The sequence below is a fragment of the Eublepharis macularius genome, chromosome 1 (assembly GCF_028583425.1).
Source record: "Eublepharis macularius isolate TG4126 chromosome 1, MPM_Emac_v1.0, whole genome shotgun sequence".
NCBI classification, from domain to species: Eukaryota; Metazoa; Chordata; class Lepidosauria; order Squamata; family Eublepharidae; genus Eublepharis; species Eublepharis macularius.
The window spans coordinates 180,390,353-180,416,520 of record NC_072790.1 but is presented as its reverse complement, the minus strand read 5'-3'; the positions used below and the strand labels follow the sequence as shown (position 1 = coordinate 180,416,520).

At 41.8% G+C, this 26,168-nt stretch overlaps 1 protein-coding gene across 1 annotated transcript in view; it reads left to right on the top strand.

Moving 5' to 3' along the window:
* Positions 1–648: 648 nt before the first annotated feature.
* Positions 649–26,168, top strand: part of LOC129341462 (calpain-14-like) — a 49,444-nt gene continuing 23,924 nt past the window's right edge. Inside the window, exons 1-10 of the mRNA XM_054996673.1 lie at positions 649–717; positions 9,526–9,906; positions 11,928–11,997; positions 12,957–13,078; positions 16,209–16,345; positions 16,489–16,663; positions 17,700–17,765; positions 20,613–20,698; positions 22,451–22,525; positions 25,534–25,697. Of these exons, the coding sequence (XP_054852648.1) occupies positions 9,667–9,906; positions 11,928–11,997; positions 12,957–13,078; positions 16,209–16,345; positions 16,489–16,663; positions 17,700–17,765; positions 20,613–20,698; positions 22,451–22,525; positions 25,534–25,697 (1,135 nt within the window). The 5' untranslated portion in view covers positions 649–717; positions 9,526–9,666. The remainder of the gene's footprint in view (positions 718–9,525; positions 9,907–11,927; positions 11,998–12,956; positions 13,079–16,208; positions 16,346–16,488; positions 16,664–17,699; positions 17,766–20,612; positions 20,699–22,450; positions 22,526–25,533; positions 25,698–26,168) is intronic.

The window sequence follows — 26,168 nt, the reverse complement described above, 5'->3', positions numbered from 1 at the left end:
TTGGGTTTAGCTTTTAAAAGATTTCTCTCCCATGCAGTAATGAGTGAATGAAAACTACTTTGGCAGCCACTGATGTTAGTACATACACCATACAATTTGGAGTTTTTCAAAAATTGACTTTAGGCTTTCCCCTTTCCCTGATTCTAATAATCTTAAATTGGAAATAATTCCTGTTGATTTCAGTGAGTCCTACTTGTTTGTGTGTATTTGTGTGGAATCTCAGCCTTCATTAACACACAGAGTCTATCTGTATTAACACACAGAGTCTATCTGTATTCTCCATGTGAAAATAGAAATCTAGTTTTACAGTACTGGACTTAAGTTAAATAAACACATCTATCATACAGTGTCAAAAATATTCTGCAGTCTCATGTCTATGCCTTAGGAGTCTGAATACAAAAACAATCAACAGTAAACAGAGGAGGAAGTACTTTTTATTGTGGGCAACGGGTGTGTCATTTGCTGAGGAACTGACATGCTCTTTCAGGTAAGTTAGGTGACTGACACAGAAATACCAACTACTGTGTCAAGGTTGTCTCCTACCTTCCTCTTCCTTTAAATAGTGGGTGGAGAGTAGTTCCTTGATTTGCATATGTGGGGTGTAGTGAACATAAATGTTTAGGGAAGAGAAGTCATGACAGCATTGCCACTAGCAAAGGCTACAACTTAGTGACACACAAGAACAACAGAAGAGCAGAGGAAACTGCCAGGAAGAAGGTAAGACTCAGCCTTCTCTGCATGTTTAGTGTAGCCAAAGTCAGGCTTTTAGACAATGGCTGCTACATTGCTCTTGATAAGGTAGAGTTTAATTTTAAAAGAAGTCAGTTGGAGGCCAACTGAGTTGCCTGGGTTTTCCTAAATAAATAAGAACAGTGAATGGAATCACAGACAGTTGTAGATTGTCAGATAAAGGTAAAGGGATTGGTTTCCTTACATGTCCTTCAAGAATTGGGTGATATGTAAAAATAGCAACTTTTAAAAACCTAATTACTCTGAGGCAGGCTTCCAGTTCCAATTCTAATGAAACAAATATTGTGTAGACTAAATTGGAGATTCATTTGTGTTCCTTTTTTTCCTGCCCCCGATCCTGAGCCTCTTTAAAAAGATCCAGATGTTCTGTATAATTGGTGTCGATTCAGTCCAGCACTGTGGCTTTTTCAGACCATTATCCTGCTCCCCTTCTTCACAAGCTTTCTTTTCCTCCCCATAAAACAAAGGACTTGATTTGTATTATAGTACCTGGGTGCATGTCCAACAGGGCTTAATGCCAGAAAATTAGTATTACACGTGCCAGTTTTGAAAGGGGTTCATCTGAGCAAATGTGAAAATGCTATTTCAGGATTAAAAAAGTGTAATTAATTGGTCAAAGAGGAGAAAACAGAAGAGTTGCAGGGTGAAGATCCCACCTCTAATAATCAGGGCGAATGCGGGGGCGGGGGGGGGGGAGCTTGTTGTAGCATGTCTTAGCCTTGAAGAGTGAGATGTAATTTTTTGTACTCAGCTGCAGATGCTTTAGGAAAACCAATGTAACCCTTGTATTATAACCAAAGGCTCAAGCGGTTTCGATCTACTCAGTCTGTAGTCTCACTACTCTGCTCAGGATACAATCCTAAACAGAGTTACAGCCTTCTGCACCCATTGACTTCAGAGTTGCAGTGTGAATCAGCCTCCCTTGCTCTAAGGTGTCCTTCCTTCTTATACAGGAGGGTTAAAGAATACATCATTTGAAAGCCTTAACCATGATTCAAAAATTGTTGAAGCTGGTATTGTTGATGAAAATATATAGGGCTTCATTCACATTACCACCAGTGGAGTGAAGCTGGCAAAGCTGGACTTCCCTGCCTTCCCACTCAATCCCAAAATTATGCTAGTGGGTGTCGAGGGATGCTCAAGACCAGTGTGGGGGACCTACGTAGGAGGGGAAAATCAGTAGAAATCAGCCTCCCTTGCTCTGCTAACAAAAGTTTTTTCTGCCAGTATAAATGCTATTGCACTAGGTATGACATCTTTGAATTGAGCCCACTGTTTTGCTGTTAAAATTTATTGGTGAAAATTTTTAGGTTACTTATGCATGGGCCCAGAAATAAAATAATTAGAAAAACAGATGGGGAAAGAGATCTGTATTGAGATGCTATGGGGGAAATGGGAATGTTCTATATGTTATTTTTTCTTTGAATTTGACAAAGATACAACATAAACTTTTATAGAACTGGAGTTTAATGTCCTAAAGAGTTATGGAACGAATCAAATTAATTGCTGGAAATATCAGGCAGTTCTTCCTAATTTTACACATAGGAGGTAGAAGTGGCCATTTGCTGATTTATTTTGGAGTAATTAATACAGAATATATGGAGATCAGATCCATTTGGGATACTGATTAACTTTGGTTTAAGAGAATTCAAGTTTCTTATTGAAAATTGATTAGCAGTAGTGAAGATCATAATAGCAAAACAGTGGGAAACAAAATGATTATATGCTTTCAGAATAGTAGAAGATAAATTTGTGTGTAGCTGAAATGGATGAATTAACTTGTTTTATTACATTTTATGGTGGGGGATAGAAAATGTGAATAATTATTGAATTGGCTAAACTTTTTGATTATTGAAATAACCTCTGCAATCACCCCCATTAAGAGGATAACTCTTCTGCCTGGTTATATGGAATATTTGATATGTTTGTGTATGTGTGTAACATATGTGTACTTTCTGATAACATACTCTCTGTGATCATATACCTGAGATAGAGTAAAACAAATACATTTGCTCAAATACATACATGCATCAGCATCTCAATTTGTATTTGTTAAATTGTCTTTATAATTTATGGAAGAATTAATGGACACCCCTTATATGAGCATTATTAATGAAGTGTAAGGTAGAAAATAGATTGCATCCAGCACAGGATTTCCATGGATGGAAGAGAGGTGCTTTTTGCTGTTTCCCTAGTCTTACTGCAGATCTCCAGCACCCTCCCCGCAGTGGTGTTCAGGGGGCTGTCTATCAGGAGCAGCATTTACCTGGCGCTTTAGGCCACAATGGGATAGAGGAGCCGAGAAAGTCATGCTCTGTAGACCAAAATACTTCCATCCATGGAAATCCTCCATGGGATCTAAGCCATTTCTCAACAAATGATGCCTTCTATTTATTTTGAACGGTTGATTTGCACAATAATTAGTAACTCTCTTTGGATTAAATTGAGCTTTTAAACATTATATTTGAGATTGTTTGATTTGTGTAATAATTCTATACATGCTTTCTAAAAATATTGTTATCAGTCTTGTCCTATTGGTTTGATACATAGGAATTATTCTTAGTGCTCCTATATGGATGTAGTATTAAAGAGGAATGATTGGATTTCATATGTGTACATTATTAGATCATCACTCTTAATATTTAGTATTGAATCTCTGGTTTGTCTTTTACCTTGTTGGGCATTTCATAACCTGTGAAAATTTTATGGTAACAGTGATCAAACTGATCTCACTTCTGGGTCATGCAGTTTCAAAAGTAACTTCTGCCTCCTTTAGGTCAGTTCTGTTTTTTTAGAACCAGAGAAGTGTTGGCAGGGGCATCTAAAGGCCTGTTCAAATGTTTTTCATTACTGAAATTCTTCACAGGATGAAAAATAAGCAGGTGTGGTTTGGCTCATTTGCTCCCTCCATGCTCTTCTTTTCCTCTGACCACAGGTAATGGGGGAATAAGAAAATCTTACGTTTATTTGAATGTGGAATGTCCTGAAGTTTGCAAGGGAGAACCCATATTTCTAAGGAGTTATATTTTACAGGGTTAGGGAAATACTATGTACAGATGAACACAGGTCTCTTGATTAACACTTTAACTTCAGTCAGTGGCAATGAGGGTGCAGTTTGGAGACGAAAGGAGGTGCATTCTGAGGTCAAGCCAGTGTTTTAACAGGCCCAGGAGTTATAAGTTCCCTTAAACTTCCAAAGCCAGGTACTATCAGAGACAGTATATGGAATTAAATATCTTAGTGGTCTGACCATCTACAGTTATGGTTTTGGTTTTCTATAAGGAGCTACCAACTTGTGCGGTACTAATACATTTCTTCACTCTATCCTCAGTTTATTTATTTAGAAAATTTATATACCACCTCACCAGAGAACCTGCTTGAGGTGATTCACAAATACGATAAAATCTTAAAACAGCATTTCAAGGATTATTGGACTTCCCCAACTAATATACTTTCATAGTTCTTAATGATGCAAGTTGTTTTTGTCTCGTCAGTGCTGTTGGCTCCCAAATAGCCAGTGCTTCCTTATATCCTGTGAGGCATATTTATAATTCAAGTCTAACTTGTTTTCAGACTAAAATGTAATAAATCTTGGGTCTGTAGAATTCTCATTATCCACACACCCAATTTAATGCACATTTGCCCAATAGAAAGAAGAAAGGTGCCAACTTGGTAATTTTAATGAGTCATTATTATAGATACTCAAATCTGTAATGATGCTGAATTCCAAACACAAATCATTTCTTCAGTGCTAAATTCAGGACTAATATTCTGAAATCAATCCTTATATGAGCTGCTAATACAATATTTTTTTTGTTTAATTTTTTAGCCTTTGTAACTGGCAAAGAAAATCTCTGCAATGTGAACATACATTTAAGGATCATCAATTTATAAAATAAATCCTAAAATTGTTATGTGAATACCTATGAATATACTTAAATTTTTTTTTGAGGGGGGATGATATCTCATTTGAGTACACGTGAAATTAACATAGTCATATGTACCTTCTGGAATACTCAGTACATATGTTTAATTAAAACTGCTCCCTTTTCCTCTTCCAATTAAAAAAAAAGTTCAGAAGGAGGAAGAACCAGGGCAATCACAAGTCACACCCTGATTAATAGAAGAGTCATTTCTGTGTTGATGTTACATGCATGACTTCTTAGCTGGCTTTCGCTTGTCACACTGCCTTCATTACTCATTAAGAGCCAGATTCTTTACCCAAACTGACCTACCAGTTTACTTCCACTGACTTCAGTGTAATTGATGTGTGGATTAGAGTTTGGGTTAGTAGTACATGTGCATTCGCTAGATGTGATCTCAGTGACTCATGCTGGCAGCAGCATTTGGAAATTCAGATGAAATGGACTTTTTGTGGTGCCTAGAAATTTCTACAGACCGATTCGGTTTTGTTTTCCCGGCCATGTTGGACGTTCCTCTCCACAGGTCTGGGGGGAACTGTCTGAGCAGGCTGACTGGGCGGTTGACCCGCGAGGGTTAACCTCCAGGACTCCCAGGGAGGGAGCCTGGATCCGGGGCGCCACGGGAAGAACCCTCTGGAAGTAATGCAGGGGGTAAATTGCCCACTTGCTCCAATGGAGGCCGGCAGACTTGCGCAGCACCGCGTGTGCTGCCAGGCCATGGAGAACGGCAATAAGCAGATTTAAGGTGAAGACCTGTAAGTAAGCGAATCCCTTCTGATTTTTAAGCGTATGCGAAGGATCGGTGGGAATTGAAGCTAAAAAGGCGCAGACTTCTTCCCCTGCACCGAGTTTCGGAACTTAGTTGGTGCCCCCCCCTAAGATGGCGACGAGAAAGCAGAGCCCAGCAATGAGTAAATCGGTGATGGCGACGTTACAGGGGAAGGGGGAAACGTTGGAAGAGCTGGTGAGACGAGCAGTTTTCGATGCTGTGCAGCCCTTTGTAGCGAAATTGAATGAAATGGGGCAAAAGGTTGATTCAGTGGAGAGCGAGGTGAAAGCCATTAAAGAAACAGCGACCGGAGCAGAGCAGTCTGCGCACAAGAACGCAGTACTCATGAAAGCAACAAGTAAGGAAGTGAAGCTTTTGGAGAATCAAATAATAGGATTACAAGTGGACCGTGCCCAAACGGTATTGCGTCTTCAAAATGTAAAAGAGCAAAGTGAAAATTTAAAAGATTTGGTGTCTGGACTTTTGGCGCCATTCGCAAAGGCAACTAAAGAAGAGATAAAAAACGATATTTTGGAAGTCTGGCGGACATCTTCAAAGTATGCAATGAAGCGGCAGCTGCCTCGCGAGATTATTATTGACTTTTCATCTAAGAAGATTCGGGACAGCATCTTAGACAATTCGAATAATGTGGACTTGGACTATTTGGGCAATAAGGTTAAAATATTGAAGGATGTTCCATTTTTGGCTCATAAAAGAAGACTCAAATATAAAGGACTTGCGGCTTTCTTGAGGAAATGTGATATAAAATATAAGTGGCTGTTTCCAGAAGGCGTCTGGTTCAGATATAAAGATCAAACTTACAAGATTACATCGGACGCGCAGCTGACAGACTTTTTGTTCAACCATCAGGAGTTTCAGCAGGAAGAAAGTTCGAAGTCTGAAGGGGAAAGTGGGGGGGAGGAAAGAGCGGGCGCAGCTGCTCCAGCTGCGCAGAGAGAATTAAGACCGAGACGCAAGGGGGGGGGAGAAGTTCTGATCCTGAATATAATCTGTATTGTATAAGACCTACCAATCTGACAGCATATTAGAAAGTTAATTTTTAAGAAAAATTGCAGTATGAAGGGAATACAAGACATGTAGTGTAGTGTTTGTTGTTTGTATGTTGATTTTCCCTTTCCCCAGTTCTCCCTTCCCCTTTTTTTCCCCTCTCCCCTCCCCTTTATACTTTTGTAGTCTTCTGTAGTTTTTTATGTTAGATATTAAAAAATAAAAAACTTTATTAAAAAAAAAGAAATTTCTACAGACCAACTTTATTGTTTTCATTGTAAATGTTCTATAGATTTTTTTCTCTTGGTGATTACTTTTTAATTATTATTTATTATTTATTTGACCTATAGCCTGCCCTTCCCACAAGTGGGCTCAGGACAGATTACAGTAGTGTAGTCAGAACAAGGATAAAACATAAAAATAAATTTAAATACATTAAAATCAAACAATAGTATGAAGTATCAGACTCAAGATGGCAGCCTCATCCACTTTTCCCAGCACAACATAACCAAGGGGGAGAGTGGGTACAACTGATGCTATCAAAAGCAACTTTACATGAGGGAGCAGGGAATTATACCCCACCCCCCTGCAGCAGGAGACCAGTCGAGAGGCATTTCCAAGGAAACCTTAGGTTGGCCTCAAAACCATACACCTGGTGGGACATCTCTGTCTTACAGGCCTGCTGAAAAGATATAAGATCTTGGCGGGCCCGGGTGTCATCCGACAGAGAGTTCCACCAGGCTGGGGCCAGGACTGGAAAAGCCCTGGCCTGGTTGAGGCCAGCCGAGCCTCCCTAAGGCCAGGGACCATCAGTAGGTGTTTTCCTGCTGATCTAAGCATTCTCCAGGGTATATACGGGGAGGGAAGTTCCCTTAGGTATGCTGGTCATACCCTCAGGTATGCTATGATCATACTGTTGTTTCAAAGGATCCATTTAGAGTAGAGTTTCCAACTCTGGACTGGGAAATTCCTGGAGATTTGGAGGTAGAGCCTGGGGAGGATGGAGTTTGGAGAGGGGAGGGAAGTCAACAGAGATGTGATGCCACAAAGTCCACTCTCCAAAGCTGCCAGTTTTCCAAGGGGAATTGATCTCTATAGTCTGGATATCTGTTGTAATTCTGGAAGAAGTCCAGGCCCCACCTGAAAGTTGGCAGCCATAATTTAGATAGGTTAAAGCAATATGGGACAGTTGGTAGTTCAGTCCACTTATGATTATATTCCTCTGCATTGTCTATATTTCTGGATCACTCAATGGTTTTACACACTGGGTATTATGATACCCTAAGTAGGCATGCATGTGTTAACTGAGAGCCAAGTTACAAGTGACGGCTGACACAGATTGGACACTTGTCAGCTTCCCTCAAGTTTTGATGGGAAATGTAGGCATCCTGGTCTTGCAGCTGTAATGGAGAGCCAAGCTGTAAAACCAGGACGCCTACATTTCTCATCAAAACTTGAGGTAAGCTGACAAGTGTCCAACCTGTGTAAGGTGTAACTTGTAGCTTGGCTCTGAGTACTAATGGCTGGCAGGCAGGACACATGAAGCTTGCTTGAAGCCAAGCAGGTCATACCTAGATGGGAGAGCTCACAGGTGTTATGTATTTGAGTTTCATAATGGAGGAAAATATAATAAAGGGACAAATCCCCTTCATCTTTATTGATAACCCTGCATTTTTGCAATTCAACCTTTATTATATCCAAGAATAAATCTATACACTTTGCCACTTTATTACACTCACTAGTATGCAATTTCTGGTTACACCCTGAAATGTCTTTTCAAAAGAGTTAGACAAATTCATTGAAGATAGATTTTTAAAATCAGCCATAGCAGTGAAATGGACACTCCAAGTCCAAAGCTTTAAACACCAGATATGGTAAGACACCTGATGTCTTAAACCCAGGACTTTGTCAGTGTAGGATATAGCACATCTGCACAACACTGACAGTCTGTGAATGCAGATCTAGGTGGTTATTCTTTTAAAAATCACACACAGAGTCCCCTGATTCTAATTAGGACTATGGCATGAAGGGAAAAAGTCTTTTAGATTTCCCCATGCACCATTTTCCCAAGTTGAAACATTTCAGGAGAGCCATTATTTGCCTCTCTAGGACAAACATGCATGTGGTGTTTAGCCTCCTTTATGTGACGTAGCCTCCCTGATTTCTTTAGTATTCTCTTAGATTTTTGCTGCCACCAAAGACTCTTACCTTAGTCTTCTCTTAGTTTGATTTATTGTATAAGGAATCTCAGCTATTGATAGTAGTATGACAGAATGGTCAGAATGGTGGTGGTGGTGGTGGTGGTGTGAGATAAAAAAGATCCTTTATGCTAAACAAAACAGGCATTTTGCTTAATCAGAAATAGTTTATTTATAAGTACATATGTGTAATGGTTGCAGAGTATTTATAAGCATATTGCTTTTAGTATAGGTTCATAAGCTCGGTGGTTTCAAAATTGGTATAGATCCTTAAATGTTTGTTCACAGATCCAGTCACAAGGATTGTTTATCCACACAATTGCCACTTAGGCTAAAATAACAAACAGATTCAGCCAAAAAAAATTATTTCCTTCAGTTGTCACTTAGGCTGTGTTCTTCCACCAAATAGAACACACAGTCTTCTTCCCTCAGCTCTTTGCTCACAGAATAACTGTCTCTTCTTACCACACGTATTCCCATGCAAACTCACTGAATTAGATTCAACACTTCCCCTCAGCACTCTGACTAAAACTGCAGTTCACTCTGCCCCCTAGGGTACACCTACCATCCAATCCTATGACACCCCCTTCTTTCTATCGGGCTGCTGCAGAGGCTTTTCTCTGCTGTGGCACATGCTTCCTCTGCCACTAGCACTTCTGCATGCATAAAGGCTCTATACAAATCTTACCACATGGAACATCTAGCAGTACAGAGGAGGAAAGACTTGGCCGTTACCAGAGAGAAACACAAACAGAACAAAGATCCACGCATATGTATCTAGAGTACAGTTCTTCCCTCCTTTAAATATTTTCAACTTTCTGTTGGTATCTCTTAAAATCTAAAACTAAACAAAGAATTATGGGTTTATGTTTTCCAGTCATTTTTAACAGATTCCAGCTGTATGGATGTAGTTTTACGATACCCCTTCACAAGGAAGTAGAGCAAAATACCCAAAGTTCTGCTGAGGCAAAATCTGAAGTATTCTTAGCTGGGAACTTCCTCTCATCACAACACAACCATGCCCTTTCTGGACTGGGTTGCACGACGGGTCAAGAAACAACCACGGCTTTTGTACAGAAGGAGAATTTTTCAAAAGTCAACTAGTCTCCGCCAGCAGGATTACCAGACTTTGCTTGAGGAGTGTTTGAAGAAAAATTGTCTCTTTGAGGATGAGAACTTCCCAGCTGATATCAGGTCCATTGGAACAGGGCCACTCCTTCAGAAACTCCCTCAGAATCTACAGTGGAAGAGGCCACATGTAAGTGATGGGATTTATGAGAGGAATTAAAGATTGACACACGAAAAGGCTTTTTGCTTCACAGACTCAGAAGACCTTTCTACACACAGAGTTTCTGAGTGTCAGGTTTTCTGAATTAGGAGACACCTGACACTAGGAAAGCATACAAGGACAGATCACAGTGTGGTTCACAGCTAGTTTTTTAGTTTTCTTTATTGTGCGCTGCTTTGAGTGATCTAAGAGCAGGATATAAATCTATTATTAGTATTAGTATTTTATTATTAATTATTGTAGGAGTTCCAGGTTACAATCTCAGAAGTGGATATGAGGCCCAAATTTGTCATTATATCTTCCAAATGATAAGAACCAACCTAAGATTTAAGGTAGAGGGCTGTCCAGTGTTAATACTGAGTAAGTGACCTGGGCTATATTTTTAATACAGGTGTACATAACAAAATTCTCAATCTGAAGATATACATGAAAATTGCAGTTTGGAATCATTACCCTGATTGTCTGGAAGGGTAACACAAATCCAAGATGCTTGGGGATTATGAAATCCCCTATCCCTCAAATCATTTTTTTTTTAATTCCAGTGCTTACCTGCCATTTGGCATCAGCATGTTTTACCTATATTCTACTGATTTCCTGGCGATTGGCATTTCTTCCTTCCAATTGGATCCTTGTTAGGGAGGAGCACAGAGCACTGCCAGCCAATCCCAGCTAATCATGAGCTAGAAAGAGCTGCCTTCTTCTTCTCTCCTGTGTGGGAATTTCCTTCTGACAATAGAAAGCCTGGAGGAACCAGTGGCTGTAGAATTGGAACGCTTTGTCCAGGTTTTTTGAGATTTGGTTGGTCTTTGGCTGTAGTAGGTTCCTTGCAATTTTGTTGTCATTTGATTGAAAAACAGCCCCCCCTGCCCCCCGAGTCCCCATAAGGAATAACAGAAATGCTACTAATCTATCAATCTCCTTCCTTACTTTGTTAAATAAACAGACCACAACAAGGAATCATTACAAATGGAGAATTTTCAGTGGAAAGTAATTTTTTAAATTGTCAGTCAGTCACTGTAAAAGTAGGAAAATGAAATGAATGCAGAGAGGTTTTTAAAAAATGATGATACCCATCCATAGGATTCCTGCTATGCTGCTGCTATAGGAATCTGTATAGAGAGAGTTATGGCTGTGCAGAGAGGGATCTACTTTAGGAGTGTGAATTGACCCCTTTGATTCAATTTACTTAAAACTTAGAGGCTCTTTAGAATAGAGGGAGAACTGTGTTCTGTGCAAATTTATTGCCATTGTGTAGATAAACAGCTCTCCTAGACCCTAAAATATATTTCCCATTGAAAATTATGGTCCTGAAGAAAAACCATACAAATTTGATAAACCAGTAATATCCTATCTGGAAATAAATTTCTCCCCCTCCCAGAGTCAGGGTTGGGATGCACACCCCTAATTTTTTAGGTCAAAGCAATTGCTTATGTAGTTGTAAAAATATACTTACGCTACAGAGCATTGTTCAAAAAACTATTTCACAGACCTTGTTTATGCCTTGCAGTCTGGAGTGGCAAGCTCTGGTTTAGCATTTGCTTCTAAATAGGGATCCCATTCCCCCAGTGGAAGCAGAAGATCCTCTGCTTTCATCTTCCACCCACCGCCACTACTTACCTAGCCGGGGGGGGAGGTGTGGGAATGGGCCTCTTGGGTGTGCTCTTGAGGTGGTGTGATGACATCACTCCTTAGGAGTGACATTATCACACTGCCCTGAGAGCACTCCTGTGCTTCACAATGGGTCGGTTTGGGCTCCAAACGGGCCAAATTGGATACATTTGGGGCCCAAATTGCCCCGCTGCAAAGCGTGCACATGTCCCCATGCCTGCATGTTGACATCACTTCCTGGAAGTGATGTCAAAGTGCACAAGAGAGGAGCATCATGGGAGCAGAAAACAGGTAAACGTTGGGTCCCCCCTCCCGCTAGGAGGTAAGGGGACCTGGCAACCCTATTTCTAAGACTGCTTTTTTGTTTTTGTTTGTAATTTCAGGAGCTGCATAAGACTCCAGTGTTTTATGATGCAAGCACCAAACGCCTCGCTCTGTGTCAAGGACTGATAGGTATGCCCCCTCCTTGTTATGGTTATGGTCATGATGTACAGTGTATAACATCTGACATAAGATGTCTAAATTGAATTGCCAGTTCCAACAGTCGTTGTGCAAACAAGGATTATGCTGAAGTTTAGACAAAGTTGCTAGTCCTGCTACCTGTGATGTCAAGAACTGAGCCTCAGATTTCTGCTAGGATTGCCAACTCCAGGTTGGGGAATTGCTGGAGATTTGGGAGTGGAGCCTAGGGAGGGCAGGCTTTGGGGAAGCAAACGGTATAATGCTATAGAGTCTACCCTCCAAAACAGCCATTTTCTACAGACGAACTGATTTCTGTAGTCTGAGATCAGTTGCAATTCTGGGTGATCTCTAGGCTCCCCTTGGAGGTTGGCAACCTTGACTTCTGTATACAACTTTGTATCATCAAACTGCTGCAAATCAGGCCCCTGGACAGATGTATACTTCAGAAATATACAACCTTTGTACAGCAGTTACATTTGCTTCGTGGCTATTAGCTCTTGATATCTATGATTTTTTATATCATTTTAAAAATATCAGCCCTGGTAGCCATCATCATTTCCTTTAGAATCTCCTTTCTTTAACTTCTCCCATTTGTTGTTCTAAAGAGTGGTGTTAGATTTTTTAAAGCCTCTAAGGCACCATGCTAAATATTTCAATAGTGAAACTTTCTGGACAGAAATAAGCCAAGGATCTATACATCACAGAAAAGTTTGAAAATGTACAGACGCAGTAGACAATTTAATTGAAAGCTAATTTCAAAATACATTTCATAAAGATCTACTTTCCAGTCTAATGTTAATTGCAATAAAGATATTGCACAATATATTTTACATACATTTTCCCTAAATTATTTAGCTCCATACTAATGGTAATAATAACTAAATATCTGTATTGTCTTCTCTTCAAGTATTAAAAATATTACATGCAGATCTGTTTTCTTCTTGGTACAGGAGACTGCTGGTTTTTGGCTGCCTTGGAAGGTTTGACTTTTCATCAGGATATCTTGTCTCAGGTAGTACCACAGAACCAAAGCTTTGAGAGGAAAAAGTATGCTGGCATATTCCACTTCAAGGTGGGCATCAATCTCCTAAAGATGATTTGATCACTATATCTAATAGCAAACTACCTGTTAGGGATATCTTCTTAGGAGATGTCCAGGTATGAATAAAAATATAACTTCTTTGATTAACCAAAAGAATAAGGGAAGGAAAAATCCTAAACATCTACAGATGAAGCCTAAAAGTCAATGTTGAGAGCAGCTGAATGTCAGTAAAAGAATGGAAAGAGGGTGGGGGAATTAGTCTGCTAAAGCCCCTGCCAACTTAAAAGGGGAGATTTTCAGGAGTAGGATGAGATTTCCATGTTGTCACTCAAAAAACAAAACAAACCTGTGGGGAGAGGAGCATTTTAAATTTGACATGTTCCTAAGTCAAAGATAAATTTGAACCTCAGCTTTCAAAATAGAAGTGACATGAATCTTTCATGGCTAGAGAACATTAGTTGTTGTAGATTTTCTGGGCTGTATGGCCGCAGCACCGGATCTAGGCGCATGGGTGCCCGGGGCAAACCTTGCCTGGTGTTCCGCGCACACGCACAGCATGCGCGCGCACGTTCCCAGTGCTGCATGATGACATCACTTTTGTGACATCATCATGCAGGGGCGGGAGGCATGCCCGCCTGCACGGCAAACTGGCTGCTCCAGCGCCTGGTGAGCCGTGGAACTGGTGGCAGCACGGGCATGCGCTGGGGTGGCTGGCTGGCTTGCCATCCGTGCAGGACCTCCCAGCCCTGCGCTCAGCCACCCATGTGGCAAGCCAGCTGCCCCAGCGCACGCCCTCGCTGCCGCCAGTTCCACGGCTCACCAGGTCCTGAGGTGGCCGGCTTGCTGCACGGCCGGCTGAGCACAGGGCTAGGAGGCCCTCCACATGGTTCGCTTGCCCCACTGCCCTGTGCCGCCTGCATGGCAAGCTGGCCGCCCCAGTGCACGGTGAGCCGCGGAGCTGGCGGTGGCGAGGGCATGCGCTGGGGCAGCTGGCTTGCCGCACTGGTGGCTGAGCGCAGGGCTGGGAGGTCCTGCGCGCGCAGGAAGCCAGCCACCCCATTAGCGGGGCTGGCGAGGGTCTCCCAACCCTGCGCTCAGCCTCCCGAGCGGCTGGCAGCCATGCCCAGTGCCCCCTCTTTGGTGGCACTGGGGACAGGCTACCACCCTGCCCCCCTCGATCCAGCCCTGTATGGCCATGGTCTTGGCCATACAGCCCGGAAAATGCCAAGACCATGACCATACAGCCCAAAAAATCTACAACAACTGACATGAATCTGTTTTTTCGATCTGTTCCAATCTGTTTTCAGGCCTGATTATTGAACTGAAATAGCCTTGATTGCTGTTTGGTAACATGAATTGTACTGGGAGACACACAGGAGGAGTGTCACTCTTAATTCTCCTGGTCCTCTCTGCAGTTTTTGATACCACTGATCATGGTATCCTTTTGGACCGTCTCTCAGGGTTGAGACTAGGAGGCACTGTTTTGCAGTGGTTTGGGTCCTACCTTTAAATTAGGTTTCAAAATGTGGTGGTGCTAGGGGACTTCAGTTCAGTCCCTTGACCTCTGGCCTACAGGGTCCCCCATGCGTATTAACATCACATTAACATGTGAAGCTGCTGGGAGAGATCTGGGCTGAGTTGCTGCTCATGTGTGGATGACACTCAGCTCTGTCTTCTGGTGGATCCCAGAGGGGTTGTGGAAACTGTGAACAGGTGCCTGGAAACAGTTTTGGATAAGGGCTAACAAGCTGAAACGAATCCTGACAAAATGGAAGTGCTACTGGTAGAGGGAAAGTTTGACCCTGAAACTGGGATGTCTCTCTCGAAAGGAGCAGGTTCATAGCTTGGGGGTGTTGCTGGGCCCAGGCCTCCTGTTAGATAAACAGATAGCAGTGGTGGCCAGGGGTGCCTTCTATCAAGCTGTGGCCCTATCTGGGCAAAATAGATCTTGCCACTGAGGTACATGCTCTGGTAACATCTAGATTAAACTACTACAATGACAAGCTGCCCATGAAGACTATCTAGAAGCTACAGTTGGTACAAAATACTGCAGCCACACTGTTGGCTGGAGTGGGTCATAAGGACCATATCACTCCAGTCTTGTTCCATCTACACCAGCCCCCAATTGCTTTTGGGACCAATTCAGGGTGCTGACATTAATTTTTAAAGCCCTAAATGGCTTGGGATCAATATATGTGAATGACTACCTACTTCCTATGAACCTACTTAACCACTCTCAGGCTCATTCAGTTGTTCATCTTCCAACATTATATATGCCATCAAGAGTCAGCAATGCCCTTCAGCTCTCTATATTGGACAAACAGGTCAGTCCCTTCACAAAAGAATAAATGGACATAAATTTGATATAAAAAATCACAACATTCAAAAACTAGTGGGAGAGCACTTTAATCTACCAGGTCATTCCATTGCTGGCCCAAGAGTAGCAGTTCTCAAGCAGAGAACCTTCAAAGAAAAATTACAATGTGAGATTGCTGAAATTGTGTTTATTTGCAAATTTGGAACAATGGACCCACCAGGGTTGAATTGGGACACTGGATTTGTCTTGCACTACAGATGCTAATTTTCTGCACTTTGCACCCATACTCTATCAAGCTAATTACAACATGTATTATAGCTAGCTTCTGGACACACTAATGCAGTACCCTTCCTACCCTCAGCCATGATTAAAAAGACTCCTACCTTTTCCCACTCCCTCTGTCTGATGAAGGGAGCTCTGACTCTTGAAAGCTCATACCCTGGAAATATAGTTGGTCTAAAGTACTACTGGACTGGAATCTTGCTCTTCTATTACAAACCAACACAGCTACCTACCCGAAACTAGAATTGCACTTTTAATCTTCAAATGTGAGATGCTGAATCTGGCAAATTTATCAGCGTTCCAAATTCCTATTTGAATAATTGCTTCCCTGCTTCAAGGGAGACCCTTGAAGTACATCTGAGTCTAATCTGGCCCAAATTCTACTCTGATTTTGTCCTTTCTACCAGAGATCTACTTTGTCAGTTGTATAACTATCACCTTACAGCAATGAGTCAACAGTATGAATGATTGCATTTTTCTCCTTAAAAATGGTGATTATTCTTACAAGTAGTTGTGTGCTCATATGCTGAAGAAAATTAATGTATTCCCTTTCTTTTCTAGTTCTGGCATTTTGGCAAATGGGTTGATGTGGTAGTAGATGATCGACTGCCAGTAAACGAAGCTGGTCAACTTGTTTTTGTCTCATCAGTCTATAAGAACCTGTTCTGGGGAGCTCTTCTGGAAAAGGCTTATGCCAAGTAAGTGAACCTGCAAACATTATTCAAGGAATATTGGTACATAATATGACCCATCCTGAATTCTTTGTTTTTGTTCCTTGGTACCCACATTGCAATCAGTTGACCAAATAAATGAAAAATGTTTGTACTAATTATCTTTACAGGCTGTGTGGTTCCTATGAAGATTTACAGGTTGGGCAAGTATCAGAAGCTCTGGTGGACTTTACAGGTGGAGTTAACATCACAATAAAACTGGCTGAAGCTTCCCCTGAACTCTGGGATATACTGACAAGAGCAACTTACAGCAGATCTCTGATAGGTTGCCAGACCCATTTAGGGGTAAGAGTTATTATCATCATAAACAATAATATTTGTGTGTCTGATATTTCCTTCAAAGAATTTGGAAACGTATATCTGGGAGTTCCCCCTTTTTATCCTCACAATTCCATGTAAAGTAAGTTCTGCTGAGGTAGCAACTGGCCCAAGATCACCAATAAATTTAAGAGCTGACCAGTGATCTTACCTCTTCCAAAATTTTGTGTATTAAACCACATTGTCTCTCGATGGATTAATGTTATATAGATTTAGAACTGGGCTCTTGCCCAGAAAATATTCCTTCCTAATGTAAACCACAAAACAATAGTTTAGCTCCCCTTCCCTCTCTCACCCTCTGCCTGGATTATAAAGACTCCTTCTTTTTTCCACTCATTTCCCACTCATTTCCTTCTCATTTGATTCTGAGTTTGTTATACTGAGAGAGAGCGAATAATTTGTTGCCATATCCTCCCTTTACCCCACCAAACTTCTATTCATGCTGTACCTCACACGAGACGAATTACACGAGGATGCTCAAATGAAGGGAGATGCAATGTTAGCTGGAAAGTGTAGTTTGAATTTCACTTCTTTCTACAGAGCTGGCGAAGATGGTTCCTCAGAGGGTTTGTTAATAATTGACAGGGCCTTCTGGGAGGCAAAGAGGAAATTAACAAACCCTCTGAGGAGCGATCTTTGCCAACTCTGTAGAGAGAGGTGAAATTCAAACTATGCTTCCCGGCTAACATTGTATCTCCCTTCACTTGAGCATCCTCATGTAATTCGTCTCATGTGGTTTAGCTCACAGTCTTATCTTTTCTTTCTTTCTTTTTAGCTGAACACTTTTCTTCATTTGACAAATGAGTCATTCCCCCTAACTTCATAACAAGCCAAACAGAGAGTCTCTGAAGGAGTTTCATTCAAGCTGTGTGTGGCACTTACCGAGAGCCAAATGTCGGCTGCTTTCTCATACAAGCAGATCACATTGCTTCATTAGGCCCTGGGAATATGGGTTTTGAGCATGGTTCAACTCAATGGCTGTTTTTTATGCCCCTCTATACAGAAAACAAGAGTCCTTGAGAATGGGTTGGTAGCAGGCCATGCCTATACAATGACAGGCATACGAAAAGTAAGTCCAAATTTGTTTTGATAGTTCTACATGTCTTTTTTTTTAAATTTAGGCCAGAGTAATTTCTTATGTTTCATTTGATCACAGCATTTTTGTATAATTGAAAAATCGTGCTTTCTATAGATCCAGAAGCTTTTGGGTCTTGTGGCATTTCTTTCCATATCTTTTCTTGCCACAAGGCCTATCATGCCAGAGTAGGGCTTCCCTCAGCTCTGCTCTCATTTTGTACCAGCCAGCTGTCCTTCGATAACTGACCTTCTTTCATCTTTGTGCATCTCAGTCATCTTTAGTGATCAGTTATGCCTCACCCTTGGATGCCAGTTGGATTTTCTGGCCCCTCTCCTCTGTTCCTTGCTATTATTTCCTGTTGGTTTGAGTCTCCTTGGCTTGCTATAGCCTCACTCACTCCATTCTTCCTGCACACCATGCTATTCCTGACCAGTAGAAATACAGGAACATGGGAAGTCCAACAAGGGAAAGTCCATTCCCTTTGCTGCATCAATGGAAGTGCTGTCCCTGTGATCAGTGGTTAAGAGGACATCAAGGACTTTTTTCTTCAGTAGGTGGTCCAAGGGCCATTAAGACCCATCAAGGATCTTGGACTGGACTGCTGAATTTCTGCCACTTCCTCAATATGGCATTCATACATTTTCTCTGCTATAATTGATTTCTTGCAGTTAGAAACCCAGGATGTAGCAAACAGGACCCAGTCTTTGCTGCCATGTATGCTGCCAAAGATGGTGTAGTGTCTTATGAAAAGCCAAAAATATACAAAGCACCTTGATTTTGAATTGGATTAATGGATTTCAGAACTGGGTCTAGTGGTTGTTGCTTTCAGACAGAGATATTGCTGCTATGCAGGAAACTTTTAAATTGGAGATGCCAGATGGAACATGGGCCCTTCTGCACGTAAAGCATGCAACTATAACTCTGAGCAATGAACCTTTTCTCAACATGGCAACTGAGGTGGGGCTCTCAGCCACCAGGAACATCAAGTATGTGGAAAGGTGATGGCCCCGAGGAAGCAGGTCCAAATGTACAGTGATGCCTCTCTAATCATTTAATGTACCACTGATCTAGAGTTTTTTAGTGTAAAAACAACAATGATCTTGGACAATGACAATATTGTAGACAGCATGAGGGAATTTTGATGTATGTTACTGTCCTTGCTTTAAATACTATCAAGCTTTATTGAAGATGATGAAAGTATCAAAATGGTTTCTTTTTTAGAGCTGCTTTCCTTTCAGTGAAATGAATAAAACATAGAGGATAATAGCTGAGCCCATGTGTAAATCAAAGGCTGTCAGAGATTCACAAGTCTCTGCTGGTAGCAGAGCTAAGCTAAGCTGAGTTACGTTTATCTTCAGCAGAAATGAGAACTAGTGAAGGGTGAACGTGTGTTTCAGATGCAGTGCTTTTTACCATAATACAAGTATTATAGCACACAACATCTTTAATTCTTGCCACAGATGTTTATCCCCAATTCTGATAAATCTGGAAATACTGATAAATCCTCCCATGATGAACACCAGGCTAGGAACATCCCATATCCCGAGGCATAGGACACGGCATTTGCTTGAGCTACTTGGTATTATTTGGCTAGCTATATTAATCTACTGTTTTTCTTACGATAATAAGACAGAACTCTGTTCTTCAACAAGGGGCCAACAGATGACATTATGCCAGCTAAAACTCTCCAGCTGACTAACTGTGCTTTTGCTACTTCTCCTCTGCTATACCTTCTTGGTGCCCTGATGATACATTTTGCTTCCTGTGATGGCTGTCATCACAAGCAGCTCCCAGATACCATCTTTCCTTTTCTGCACACGGAGTGAAGCTGCTAGACAGAGATGACTCTTTTAAGATTTTACGCTTGAAAACTGGGTCTAGCCATCAGTGCTCCATTCTGAATTGATATTGCTAGACTTCATAATGAAGACAGAAGTAGTGTTTGGTAGCTGTTTTGAGATTTCTTCATCTAGAACAAAGCAATGCACATCTGAAGAGGCCTGGTATTACTTGTAGTATGTGCTACAGTGAAGTATGCATAGCCCTACAGATTCTTTGCATACATGCAGAAAGCTGAAAGAAGTTGGATTTGCATGAGAAACTGACTTTGCAGGAGCTAGTTCATGATTTTGTAGTGGAAAAGGCCAGAAAAACAAAGTTTTAAGTTAATTGTCCTAATCTTTGCAACCATGTTGGTCCATTTGAATTTTTTTTAAAAAGATATTGCCAGGACAACAACAACAACATTTGATTTATAGATTGTCCTTCAGGACAACTTAATGCCAACTCAGAGTGGTTTACAAAGCATGTTATTATTATCCTCATGACAATCACTCTGTGAGGTGGATGGAGTTGAGAGAGCTCTGAGAGCTGCGACTGACCCAAAGTCACCCAGCTGACTTCAAGCGGAGGAGTGGGGAATCAAACCTGGTTCTCCAGATTAGAGTCCTGCCACTCTCAACCACTTCACCACTTTTTGATGGTTTATGAGATGGTGTGGGTTGAGGGATTGTGGTGTTGGGCATGTGTGTGTGGGGGGAACCTTTCAGGGTTTTGCTGAGTCTCTGATGGAGGAAAAGGTCAAAGGTGAGGATGACCACTAAGAATGTCAATGTCTGCACCCTTGCTGGGGCAAACCAGAAGAAAAAAAAGATTATAAACACAAGAGGGATTTCATGATCAATGTGTGACATTGGACATAGGGAAAGTACATATTTAAGTCAAGCTGCTGAAAGACCTTATAGGCAAAATAATTGTGCCCAGGTTGTTATATGTTGTTGGTGCAGCTGGGGATGGAACAGTAGCCTTTGTAAGGGCAAACCATTATTGTTTCAACAGGTGACATGCAAACATGGACCAGAATATTTAGTAAGACTGAGAAATCCTTGGGGAAAGGTTGAATGGAAAGGAGACTGGAGTGACAGGTGAGTGTGTGTAGCGGGGTCTCCAGTGAGGGGCTCATGAGATAACAGTGGCTCACAAGCTGCTACAGAGCAGCTTGGGCATCCCCTAGAAGATTCAGGAAAAGATCATGAATGATCTGCTATAGTTTTTTTTAATGCTTATATTTCATAAGATTTTTCTCTGTGCGGCTTACCTGATAGCTTCCTGTCTGGTGTGTGTTTAAGTTTACATTCTGTTCCTTGAACAGAACAAAACATGGTAACATGCCATGTGAGGTGGGGGTGCCCAGTAGCTTGGTATATTTTTCATTAATCAAAAATAGTTCTCATTAAAGAAAAGTTTGGCAGGTGTCCCCAGCAGAGCAAAGATTTGACAGCAAGAAATCAGATTGCCATCTGCTGGCAGAGCTTAATGTAGGCAATCTCATCGGTGATGACACTGAGGTTAAATGAATTTATGTGCACACAGCTCATAAGGTCAGTTCATGATAGTGAAACATTGCTGTGCGATTATATGAATAATGCAGACATTTTGGAACATCTGATGCACTTGGCCCAACACATACCCAAGCCACAGCATAGCACAATTAAAAGAGAGGGGGGAGGATCATGACGAATGTTTATAAAATTAGCATAGGATAGAGAGAGAGAGAGAGAGAGAGAGAGAGAGAGAGTGGACAGGGAGAACTTTTTCTTTCTCTCCTATAATACTAGAACATAGGGGCATCCAATGAAGTTGATGGGCAGAAGACTGAGGGCAGACAAAAGGAAATACTTCTTTATCCAACAAGTGATTAAGCGGAATTTGCTGGCAGAGGATGTAGTGATGGCCACAGGCATGGACAGCTTTAAAAGGGATTTAGACAGAATCATGGCAATTAGGTCTATTGGTGGCTACTGGTCATGGTGACGAAAGGGAACCTCCACATTCAGAGGCAGTCAATCTCTGAATATCATTGCTAGGAGGCAAAACCAAGGGAAGGCCTCAGCTTCTATGCCCTGCTGATGGCGCTTCAGAGTAACTGGTTGGCCCCTGTGTCAGACAGGATGCTGGACTAGATGTACCACTGCTCTGATCCAGCAGGGCCATTCTTAGGTTTATTATGGCAAAAACACAAGGACGCAGAGAGAAAACATGGCACAGAACTTGTAAAGAACTGTGAAGAAGAGGGGATTGCTGCAGGTATTGCAGGCTGTAGATTGAGAAAATCTGCACTTGCTGAAATGACCTATTCTGTGCCACTATCTAAGACAAGGTAACCCAGTTCTCTGTTGCATTCATCTCCGGTAAGGGTGTCCATCCTGATCCAGTGGTTTTCAAGCTTCTTTCCCTCAAGGCAGCCTTCATGTATCAGACTATCCACTGTGGAACCTATGTGTATTCTGGCCAAGCATCCTAGGTGCACTACCAGTTCACATAGTTGAATCGTGATACACAGCAGGCTTAGCTAGGTGCCCCACATGTATATCCATGAACAAGCCTGGCGGGGAATATGGCATCTGGATTGTCCATCACTACTGTTCTCGTCATTGATGACTCCCAAATGACCTTTTGTGGGAGCTAGGGACAATATTTTGGGACAGTCCCCTTAGGTATTCGTTTTTAGAAGCCTGGCAGGGGGTGAGGGAGGAAGTTTACAAAGTATAGGGGGGGAGACCTGTGGATTTAATTAAGGAGCCACTATTCTCCTCTCTTCCATAATCTGAGCACTGTCTACAACACAATAACATTTAAGAAGCACTGTTTCAATTTTTTTTTTCTGATCCCATTAGGTCTGGGAAATGGGAACTACTCAGCCCCAAAGAGAAGATTTTGCTGCACAGAAATGGTGATGATGGAGAGTTCTGGTACTTTTAATGAAATAGCACATCACTGGCTTCCATATTTCTGCCTCTTCTGTCACCTAAGACCAGAGTTCTCAAATTCTCACAAATATCCAATTGAGAGAATGTGAAAAGCCCTCTACCTCCCATTTTCCTTCGGTCAAATACTCACATATAATATGCATTTAGGTGGAAGGAAGCAGTACTGAAATCAATGGGATTTCCCCCCTCATCTTGGCCAAATCCACACTCACTCACCATCCGCTTATCTTGCGCAGTCGTGGCAATCGGGTTCATTCCGCTACCATGCTGTGCATCATCACATTCACCCTTCCATTGTGCCTTTATGGCGCAATCAGTTCTCCACACGCCACTGAGTAAAGCGTCACAGTGGGCGGTTCCATCCTCCGCTGTAAGAATTAACGGCGCTCGTCACTTCCCCTTTTTTTTTTTAAAAGGGACAATTATCCGGTATACCGATATCTTGACTCCGGTGACCGTTTCTTTTCCCCACAAACCGCTGTTCACTATGGTTGGTTTACCGGTATACTGACCTTTATGCACTAAAAAAAAGGGGAGAAAACGGTTTTCCGCCATTATCACGTGGTTTTGAGGGAAGGTGCAGTAGTGGTACGGTGATGGCGGGGAACATGCGGAATGGGAAAGAGTGAGTATCTGCAAGAATAGCGCGCTGCTTGCGAAAAAGGCGCGGAAACAAAAAGGATGTGTGGATTCGGCCCTTGTGTTTAGAAGAGTTGTAAAGACAAAATGATTGGCTTGGTAGTAGTGTTCACTCATGGTAATAAGAATGTAAGAAAAGAGGAAAGAATGACTCAGTGAAGAAAGATTGTCCCAATTGGATGGGATGGGGTAGTATACAGTACTGATTGGTCATAGATGAGAATTAGTTTGCTGTTTCTTCTTCTTTGGCCGGATCAATAAATACAGTAGGGCAGAGGCAGGAAGGAGCTCATATTTCTGCTAACAACCTTTCCACACTTCCCTGCAAGAGCTTGTCTTACTTTAAAAATTAAGGAAGCGTGACACTTTTAAAATAATCATTTGATTTTGTTTATGTTCTTTTTATGTTTTACTTTGTAAGCCACCTTGAGCAGGCTGTATGGAGAGGCTGTCGAGAAACTGTCTAAACAAAAAAAAAACCATCTTGTGGTATAGCCTTGGTGGCCCAGTACCACCTCAGCTTGGAAACACATCAAATATCAAAGTCATTGCAGAAGTAATTTTTCAGAGCATCGACACAATGTTGTATCATCCTCTTCTTGTTCTCCTTCTGTTGCCTTTCATGATTTTCCTTCTTTTGCTCCAATGTTTTGACAATCAACTTGGATCTGATGTTTCTGGAAATCTCAGAGTCAAAGAAAGTTAGCCCTATATGTTTCTGTGCAGATTTCTGAACTTCCCCAGCCACAACTGGTGCCATTTCTTATCCCAATTATCTTGCACTGTTTCCTACATACACTGCCAGCAGGCTTTTTACTGGCTTTTAAAGAAAACCAGGAGTGGTATAGTGATATACACTATAGAGATATATCTACTACTTTTTTTTTAAGTTGGCAAAAAAGCCTCCAGCATTTCAGAGACTAAGGAATGGTAGTTATTAAAGAATGAGGAGGTAAAACCTGAGAACCACTGCTAATGCCTCTGCATTGGCAGTGGCAGTGAGTCCACAATGGGGGATTGCTCCCTGTTTGGAGCAGCCAGAGAGAGAAAGAGTAAAATACTCTGAGTACTATTTCCTTGAACTGATTCCTGGTTCCATGGTGGTTTTCAGCTGAATGAAAACCAAACATGCAGATTTGATCATAGATCTCTTAGCTTCATGTCTAGATTAGCTCACATTTCCTCCTACATAGATTGTATTCATTCACCTTTTCATACTATACCATTGTGCCACTAGATGGCAATATGAACTTACAATTAAATTCCACATCTTGTTCTTCCACTTAGAGAAATTCATCCACAAATACTTTCTTTGCCATTGCCGTTTCTGCCCATCTTCCTGTTGCTGCTTGCTAATAATTAAGCATGTATTTAGCACTGACAGTGTGTCAGGCATTGCACACGACAAAGAAGTGACAGTTGCTTCTTGTAGTCTACGGGTGTGTTTGCTTTGCACAAATGAAGGTTGCTAAGTTGCAACTGACTGCATGCCAGGCCAAAATTCAATAAACAAGCCTCCCTCTCAAATGGATCTGCAGAGTTAGAGATGGGGGAAATCAGCAGATGAGTTTCTGCTTGAGTTTTTGAAGTGTTTTATTCATTGCTTTCTTTTCAGCCTGAGCCAGCCCTGCATGATGGCTGAATTAATATAAAGTCTTAGGAATGCTGCTAGGGCAGGGCAGGAGTGGGGAAGATGGTAGCTTGATTACCAGCACATGGAGGCATTGCATATCTGTCTTGTGTTAAACAGAGAGGACAAAAGAGAGGAAACAGAAAATCCTAAATGGAACTGGGATTTGCTAAAACTATAGCCCTGAATCTCTTTTCAACACCAAGGCTCAGCTGTAAAGAAGAGAGGGGCTGGGGGGGGGGGGCGTCCCTCAAGAGCCTTTACGTCAAGTCAGAGGAATCATAACAAACCCCCATGTGTCTGGACTTGAAGGGAATGGTTATGAGGGCAAAGGATGTGACTTGAAGCCCAAGATTTCTAATTTTAGAAATTAAGACCTGAGCAAGGGGAAATTAAAATGGTATCAATTTTCTTTCAAAAAGGACCTCTGCAGTGCTTCAGAAGGGGACTGTGAAAGATATGGCTGAAGTGGCTTAAATGGGGAGTTAAGAAGAGGGACTTGGCATGTAAGGAGGAAGGTTATTCCTGACAATTCTGCCATATTGATAGTGCAGTCCTAAGCAGGTCTACTCAAAATCCTACTGAAGGCTACTCAGCAGGGCTTACTTCTTAAGATTGCACTGTAATTCCCTCTAGTGCTATGATCCCTCCACAGCCTTTCCCTTCAAATGCTATGGCCAATACACTTCTAACTTTGAATGTCTTGGTTCCTTTATCACAGGATGTCTTTGCAAGATTTTAAAACCCATTTTGACAATCTTATTATCTGTAAATTAACTCCTGACCTGATGAGCCAGGAAGATGGGAAGAAGTGGATGTCATCCCTGCAATTTGGAAGATGGGTCAAAGGAATCACAGCAGGGGGCAGGTTGAGAGCCCACAAAGGTAAGACTCGGCTGGGGACATGAGATTGTATAGTAATCATGTGCTTTATTGCAATATTCTACATGACCATTATGATTATTTTCTTGGACTGACATATCTGTATCAACATTCTAAATGCAATATTACTTTGGGTTGGATCTGGACTAAAATTTCCACCAATTCTCCTTCTTGCTGTAGACTCTATTCATCTCATTTCTCACTAGGATTGCCAGTCCTTGGTGAGCAACCTCTGGGAGTAAGGGGGGTGGGCAGGCTGCAGAAGTCAACATCATGTGACATTCTAGGAATTCTATGATGCATTGCACAATGCTGATCCCCCCCCTCCAATTTTTGCTCTCATTTCTCCATTGAGCAATAGCAAAAACCTGTGGGCCAGGGGTGGGAGGTTGCAGCAATCTGCCACCCCATCCTCCAGGGTCCCCTTACCTCCAGGAACAGCATTTCATGGAGATTAGTGGGCTGCTGTGGGAG